We start from the raw sequence: 8,655 nt of genomic DNA, 5'->3' as shown, positions 1-8,655 counted from the left end.
AAAGGTTAATACAAGCAGGACTGAAAATTGCTTTCAGGTGGAAGCACATACAGCCCAAGCAGCATTAACTGAGCAACTACTATCTGCCCGGCACTGTGACTGCAGGCAGTTGGGTGGATTAATGCTGAACTGAGGTAGAATCCTTGCCCTCAAAGGAGCTATGAGTCTAATAGGGGTCAGTTAAGTTGATTGTAGAGCTGTGGAATGCAGGGTTCCTGATACGGTTCACAAGCTTTGGGAATTATGGCCTGGAATGGTGATAGCCTTGGAAACCGGTATAATGTAGGATGGCCTCAGATCGTAGAGTTAAGCTCTGACCATTCTAGCAGAAAAATTCCAGCACACTCTTGGCTCAGGGTGGTCATTCAATGCCTGCAAGCCAGCGCTGGAAAACCAATCTCTAAGGTTTCAGTTCTCAGAATGTGCCGGTGTGGTAGCACAAACAGAATGGGTTCCCATGCTTTTCTGTCAGTTGGCACTGAAGCCTGGTGCTGAATATGGGCTCAGGTTTAAAATACTTCAGCCTCACTAGCCAGCAGCTGAAACTTGAGAGAATAAAGTGGTACTGTTATGGAGGGCTGGACCCGTCTGTCCTCCTACGAAGGTTCAAGTCACCGTGACTACTATAACAGAAAGTTTTATTTTAAGAGGAACTCTAATGAAAGCCAATGTAGTAAGGGAAGCAATTTTTTTTTTTTATAATTCTTGTTAGGAACAAACATTCCATTTGAATTTTTAAAATAGTACAATAATGAGTGTTGCTTGTTTCCAAACACACATATTGCTTAGAAGCTGAGAGTCTGCTTTATTTGTTTTGGGGCTTTCATGAGATATTGGTGGTGAAAATATCAATTTACTAAAACCATTTGAAGGAATTATATGTCTACTCTGCCTTCAATTCATGCGTGTTACTCTTTTGGCAGGATTAGGTTGAATTTTAATACTAAAACTCTTATCGAAGAGCTAAGAAGCTGTGGAACTGGTATACTTAGTGAATGATCCCTCTCCGTATTCAGCGTGTGATTTGCTGTTACCAGTAATAAAAAAAGAATGTTCTTGTATGGGTTTATCTGCATCTGTCATTAAGGCTCTGCTCAGCCAATGAACTCAAGAAGGGGGCTCGTGGTAGGCGTCCGCCCTTGTCAGTTGAGCCTCATAGGCACTGCTCCTCGCAGGGTGCCGTACCTAGCCTCTGCAAGGATCTGGGCTGTGGCCAAAAGATCTGGTCTGCCCAAGTGACTGGGGAGCTCTCGGCTGTAGTGNATTTGAATTTTTAAAATAGTACAATAATGAGTGTTGCTTGTTTCCAAACACACATATTGCTTAGAAGCTGAGAGTCTGCTTTATTTGTTTTGGGGCTTTCATGAGATATTGGTGGTGAAAATATCAATTTACTAAAACCATTTGAAGGAATTATATGTCTACTCTGCCTTCAATTCATGCGTGTTACTCTTTTGGCAGGATTAGGTTGAATTTTAATACTAAAACTCTTATCGAAGAGCTAAGAAGCTGTGGAACTGGTATACTTAGTGAATGATCCCTCTCCGTATTCAGCGTGTGATTTGCTGTTACCAGTAATAAAAAAAGAATGTTCTTGTATGGGTTTATCTGCATCTGTCATTAAGGCTCTGCTCAGCCAATGAACTCAAGAAGGGGGCTCGTGGTAGGCGTCCGCCCTTGTCAGTTGAGCCTCATAGGCACTGCTCCTCGCAGGGTGCCGTACCTAGCCTCTGCAAGGATCTGGGCTGTGGCCAAAAGATCTGGTCTGCCCAAGTGACTGGGGAGCTCTCGGCTGTAGTGATAAGCAGGTCCAAAGCCCCGTGCATGGCGCCCATGGTGGGCCTTGATGGATCGCTGGGTGATGATTTAGCGTAAGTGCCCTCATACTTTTGTTATACATCACCAAGAAAGTCTTAAGTGATTTCAGTGTTTTGTACCAGTAAGGTTGCTTCGCAGTGACCTTGTGACAAAGGAAATACCTGAGATGGCTTAAAACTAACACTGGGACCACTGATTTTCAGACAGGTTTAGTGGAATGTAACAAAATAAGCACATGATAGGTGCTTCGGTCTCTGAGTCATCTTTATTCTACTAGATTAGGCTGCATAGCCTTCCCTCAGGGCGTTCGTCTGTGGTCAGCCCTTCATGCGTGTTGTCAGGGTGTCCTGAGAAAGGGTAGGGCCGGAGATGAAGGTTCAGAGGACCAGAAGAAGGGGGATGGTAACCACAATAAATAAGCACATTTCTTAATCTCTCACCATCCTGAATGCGTTCTCTTTCCTTTCTCAGAGGGCAGAGCTGACGTCTGATAAAGACATGTACCTTGACAACAGCTCCATTGAAGATGCTTCAGGAGTGTATCCTATTGATGACGATGACTATGCTTCTGCATCGGGCTCGGGTAAGGCTGGTGGCTGCTTCACACTCGCCTCCATTCTTCATGCTCCCCCCGCCCACACACTGCCCTCCCCCGGAACTTACTTCAGGGAGCCAGGCAAGGTGCGCAGTGGTTAAGAGCATGCTCTTTGGAGTTAAAAGTGCCTGGGTGTGAATTCTTCATCACCTATGCTGTGAGACCTTGGGAGTGTATTTAACTTGGCTGAACGTCACTTTCCTCATTTATAGAATGGAAGGTCCTTACCACATAGGCTTGTGGGAATTAAAGGGGTTGATACATCTATAGCTCTTAGAGTTTCCTGCTTGTCATGTAGTCAGTGTTCTGTCAACATTAGCTTTTAATTTTATTATTAAGGCTTTCAGAGTGATGTCATGGAAATCGCCCTAAAATAAATCCCTCAAACCCTAGTTTTATAAAACTGTCATCCTATATTAAAGATTATGAATGAAACCAAGAAGAGGCATACTTTCTTTCTTTTTTTTTTTAAGATTTTATTGGGAATTGGGAAAGGGGAACAGTGTTGGGGAATTGGGGAAAGGAAAGGTAACAACCAAGTTGTTGTCCTTCAATCTTAGTTGTGGAGGGCGCAGCTAGCTCAGCTCCAAGTCCAGTTGCCATCCGGCCACCCATCGGCAACTCGCAGCTGCTCAGCTCAAGGTGCAGTGTTCAGTCTTAGTCGCAGGTGGGCATAGCCCACCATCCCATGAGGGAGTTGAACTAGCAACCTTGTTGTTAGGAGATGTGCTCTCACCAGCTGCCTGTTGCCAGCTCAGCGGCAGCTCAACTCAGGCACAGCTCACTGGCCCATGTGGGAATCAAACTGGTGACCCTGTTGCTCAGAGCTCATGCTCTTAACCATCTGAGCCACTTGGCTGGCCCAAAGAGGTATACTTTCTTACTCCTAGTGTATTGTCCAAAAGTAAGAGGGAGACTGTAACAGCCAAGTTAAATGACTATATAAGGATATCCTCAACTCCCTTGGTGTATCGGTTATCTATCGCCTAAATAATGCTGTATAACAAACCACTCCAAAATGTAGTGGATTAAAACAGCAGTCACTTATTTAGCTCATTATTCTGTGGGTTGGCAGTTTAGGCTGGACTAACTGGGCTCCTGCACATGTCAGTGGTCAGCTGTAGGCTGGGTATGCAGCTTTGCTGATCTTGTCTGGACTCTGTCATATCTCTGGGGCAGCTCGTCAGACTTGGCTCTGGTCCACACAATCTCTCATCCTCTAGTATGCCAGCCGTTTGTTCACAGGGAGGAGGCAGAGATCCTAAGAGAGCAGAAGTGTGTACAAAGCCTCTTAAAGCCTAGACTTGGAACTGGCACGACATCATTTTATTGGTCAAAGCAAGTCATAAGGCTAGCCCAGACTCCACCTTTTAATGAAAGGAGCTGCAAAGTCACATTGCGGAGGATGTGGATACAAGGGGGAATAAATGATTCTGGCCATTTTTGCAATCTGCCATACCTGGTAAATGTTTCATCTGTGCTAGGAATGGCCCCGAAGGAGCTGTGAAACAGGAAGAGTTTGTGCATATATTTAATTAATGATCAAGTCAGGAGTTTGTTCAGCAGCCTTCTGGAAAGTCTTATCCAGGACATGTCTTGCTTTGAATTTTCATTGTAGATTCAACAGATGATAAAAGTTATGCTCAACATAGATGTCTGACAATCAGAGTAGCCTGGACTTCAGAATGACCCAGAACAAATTAAAATCAACTGTATCTTTTGGTAGAGATTTAGCAATATAAGGGTGAGTGCATTAAGCTGGAAAATGGCAAGTCTGAGAAAGACAAGAGAGGCGGTGGCTGACCTAGTAACAATGAGCTTACAAATGGAATCCTAATGTAAAAATAGCCCTGGTTATTCTTGGGAGAGTGATATATATCGCACATGCAGATTGAGTGTGAAAAGATTGGTTCTCCATAGCCCACAACTTTATTAATATCTTTCACTCATGGCACCTCTTTTTTTTTTTCTTTAGCACCTCAAAAATGCTTTGTAACTGTCATCTTCAAAATGTCCCAGGAAATAATAAATATGGCCACTTTTTTGTCCCCATTTCACAGATCTTAGAATCCAAGAGTTGTTAGTGATTTGTAACCATTGTCCAAGTCACTTTGCTGATTTCTGCCAAGATTGTCCTTAAGTTTAATATAAGAAAGAAGGTACACAGTCCTGCTCCTCTGCTGATCGCCCCCTCCCCCCATCCAGATAAAAGGGGTTGGTGGTGGGTCATTTGAAATCCTGAGCCCACTAACCAGATAGATCAAGTTGAGGCTTAAATGTGGGCTGGCATTGCTTCTGCCTTGGCTCCCGCCTTGGGCAGATCATCGCTGCAAAGAAGTGCATCATTCTGAACCTTGGAAAGCCCCTTGCACTGCACTGAGGATGTTGATTTTCAGCTTAAAGGTAGTAGAAGTTATAACTCAAGTTTGTAAAGCACTGACTGTGTACCAGGCACTGTTCCTATCCTTATAAGATCTCTGTGAGGACAGATTCTATTACTGTCTCCATTTTCACATGAGAAAGAGAGATTAAGTAACTTTCCTCAGATCACACCATTAGAAAGTAATGGAGCTGGGATAGGGACCAGGGAGTTGGGCTTGAAAGCGTGTTCTCTTTCCCTCCTTTGCTGGATTGCCTCCTTGTGTCATAAAGCCCCACTCTAGAATTAGGAGACCCTGTCTAGATGATGACCAGTCCCAGCTAGAAATGGGGCTTCCCAAGGTTTGGGCCAATGTTATCTCTGTCTTCACTCCTATCAGGCTAACCAGTGGGAAAGCAAATGTGTTGGAGGAACATGGCCAAAGCCCGGTGGGTACTTCCCACGTGAGGAGATGGGGCTATGCTATATATGTAAACTCAAAGATGGGCATTAGTAAATATGAAAACTTCAGCTAAATATTTCACAGGCATTTGCTGTGTGCCGGATACTATGCCATCTTCTTGGGACACAGGGATAAGAAAAACTTGGTCTCTCTCCCAAGGAACCAAGAGTTTGATGACAGAAATATAGAAATGAGAAAAAGTAATTCTAACACTGTGTCATGGGTGACACAACATAGGAAAATGCTGTACATCAAACATTTAACAGTTAAATGCAGAGCTCTGGTTAAAGATGGTAGATTGGACACACATACATTTCAGTACCCAACTAAACTGACAGTAAAGGAATTGGGCCTAAACTCACAAGGACAAACAAAACAGTAGATGAAACAAAAGCCACTGTGTTTTTAAAGATGGGAAACAAATGGGGTAGTAGTAACAGACTTGGCAGATACTAGAAATAGAAAGCTGAGTTAGCCAGCAGTGGGGGTGGGGGCAGGGAGCCAAGAAGCAACCCACTTAAAACAACAGAGCCCCCTTGGGGCCCAGGAATTGGTGGCACTACATGGAGGGTGAAAGTGGTGCTAAACTCAGGGTGATTGGTTGAAAGTCTCTTTAAGAAGCAAGTACATTCCCTGATTCCGGCCCACCATAATGCAGCAAAGAGATTCATGTTCCCAACCTCAGAAGAAAACTGGAGGTTTATTATCTGGGAGGATGAAACACAAGGTCTTAGGATTGGGAGTGTACCAAGCACAGACGGGGCAGGGGGTACCATAAGGAAAACAGGGAGAACAAGTTCTTAGGCCAAGAGTTATTTAGTGCTGAGCCATTTCCAGTTGTCTTCTCCCAATCAGTTCTGGAACTCTTGACAGTCTGGCCTTTACCCTCTCAGGGGAATTGGATCAACTCAAAGGAGACCACTCCATGATGCTGGCATTGGGGGCACTCCAGCCAAACACACAGCTCTTGTCTTACCTGATGACATCCACCTTTGACAGCCCTCTCCTGCGTGCTCAGAGCTTCTAATCAGCTATTCAGTGTTTCCCTCTTAGATGTGAAAAGGCAACCAAGGCTCCCCAGATGTTTATGGAAAAATTTGTAAAATGAAAGATAGAGACCAGCCCACACCCCAAAATGGGGAGAGGACAGAAACTCACAGGGGGAAGAGAACATACAGAAAACTCTATTACATTTGGAGAGACAGGAAGATGCTCTAATGGTGGCACTAGAAGAGGCTACTTTAAAAAGGAACATTCTGAGAGCTCAACAGATTCCTTGGAGAGTGGAAGTATTGTGTCTGAAATGAAAAACTCATTAGAAGATGAGAAGATATAGAGGATATTTATTCATTTATTCAACAAATATTTATTAACCACCTACCACATGGGGGAACAGATACCATTCTAAATGCTAGAAACACATCAGCAAATAAAAATCTAATAATGCTTTGTCTGGTGGTGGAATAATTTATTTATCGCTTTCTGTATTTCTGTGTTTCAAAATTTCATCTATGAAGATGTATTCTTTTTTTAAAACGTATTCTTTTTATAAGTAGAATAAAATGCTATTTTTTTTAAAAAAGAAGAGATTCAGTGAACAGTGGGACCATAAAGAAAGAAACAGTTCCGTGATGAAGAGGGGATGACGTTCATTCTGGGCAGATTATTATAAGTAGGAGTTTCCCAGGTGGAAGCAGGCTCTGGGTTCTGGGGTAGGAATGTCTCAGGCCGAGAGAACAGTAAGAGCTGAAAGTCAGAGATGAGGGAGATGTGGTCAAAGGGGCTCCCAGTTTTCTGGTTTGGGCAAGAGGGTCAATCTTTTTGATGAAGATAATAAATACAGTAGAAGAGCTGCCTGAGGCAGATCACTTATCTGTCTCTAACTTCAAAAATGCTAGCTTGAGGAAGTTTTCTACTTCACAGATCTCTTCTCTCTCACAGATTCTCCACACTCCTAGTTTAGTGATTCATATTTGTAACTATTGTGAACCAACGGGATCTTGAAAGCCCTTAAATGAAAATTTTTTATTTCTCATTTAAAATTTTTTTTTTTTAGAAAATGATTTTAGGAGCAAATAACGGATATAAACTTTGATGGAAAACCAAGTAGGCTGATACAAAAGAGTGATGTATTTCAGAGCATCTTTATTAATGACAAATATTTACATAACACTTTATGTGTGCAAAATGCTTTCAAATATACGAGAGGTGATCAAATAACACGGTGAATGTTTAAATAAAATTTATTACAGTAAAAGACACATTGCCATTAATCCCCCTCAAAATACCCCCACTCGCTTTGAACACACTTATCCCATAGTTCTTGCCACTTTCTGAAGCAGTTCTGGAAGTCCTCTTTCGTGAGTGTCTTTAGTTGCATTGTCATGGCTACCTCGACGTCCTGAATAGATTCAAAACGTTTTCCTTTCATTGTCATTTTGACTTGGGGGAAGAGCCAGAAGTTGCACAGTGCCAGATATGGTGAATACGGTGGATGAGGACACGCCGTAATGTTTTGGTTGTTTTTTTTTTTGTTGTTGTTTTTTTTTAAAGATTTTTATTGGGGAATTGGGGGGATGGGAACAGTGCTGGGGAATTGGGGAAGGGGAACAGACCCTCATATGTGGGATCCGAACCGGGGCCCTCTGGCATCCCAAGCGAGTTCTTAACCATCGCGCCACTCGGCCGGCCCACGCCGTAATGTTTTTATTTGACAGAAATTGCTGTATACCAGAAGCGATGTGTGACACAGAGCGTTGTTATGATGGAGGATGAAGTAAAGACACTCATGAAAGAGGACTTCCAGAACTGCTTCAGAAAGTGGCAAGAATGATGGGATAAGTGTGTTCAAAGCAAGGGGGAGTATTTTGAGGGGTATTAATGGCAATGTGTCTTGTATTGTAATAAATGTCTTGTATTTAAACATTCACCGTATTTTTTTATCACACCTCATATATCACATTTGCACCTCTGAAAGTTAGTTATTATTTTCCCAGTTTTACAGATGAAGAAACTAAGAGTAAAGCATTACTTGCCCAAGGTCACAGAGCTAATAAGTGCCAGAAACAGTACTAGGTTTGTTGGTTTGTTTAATGCCAAATCCTATATTTGTTCCAATTTGTTCCTGCCATTTCTTCCCTATATAATGAGTGCACTAAAAAATGAACCATAGTCACAGCCATAGTACTTGTTTCCAGCATGTTACCTATTACCTTCCAAACTGCTTATTACATTAACATAACTCTGTGAGAGGTTTGGAGGTCTTCATTTGTTCCTGTCTGAGGAAACAGGTTAATTTGAGTTACAAAGTTTGAGTTTATTTGAGTTGTTACAATTTTGACAAATGATCAACTTAAAAAGAATGTTGTATTTGAATGTCAGAAATTTTCAAATGTTATTCTGATAAAGAGGTAAAAAAAA

General features: G+C 42.4%; 1 protein-coding gene across 1 annotated transcript in view; it reads left to right on the top strand.

Moving 5' to 3' along the window:
• SDC2 (syndecan 2) overlaps positions 1 to 8,655 on the top strand; it is a 116,366-nt gene that overhangs the window by 96,305 nt on the left and 11,406 nt on the right. The window contains exon 2 of the mRNA XM_019627080.1: positions 2,290 to 2,401. Within this exon, the coding sequence (XP_019482625.1) occupies positions 2,290 to 2,401 (112 nt within the window). The remainder of the gene's footprint in view (positions 1 to 2,289; positions 2,402 to 8,655) is intronic.

This window comes from Hipposideros armiger, unplaced genomic scaffold (assembly GCF_001890085.2).
Source record: "Hipposideros armiger isolate ML-2016 unplaced genomic scaffold, ASM189008v1 scaffold_705, whole genome shotgun sequence".
Lineage (NCBI taxonomy): Eukaryota > Metazoa > Chordata > Mammalia > Chiroptera > Hipposideridae > Hipposideros > Hipposideros armiger.
Note: the sequence above shows the minus strand (reverse complement) of the source record. Positions and strands in the feature narration are given on the sequence as shown.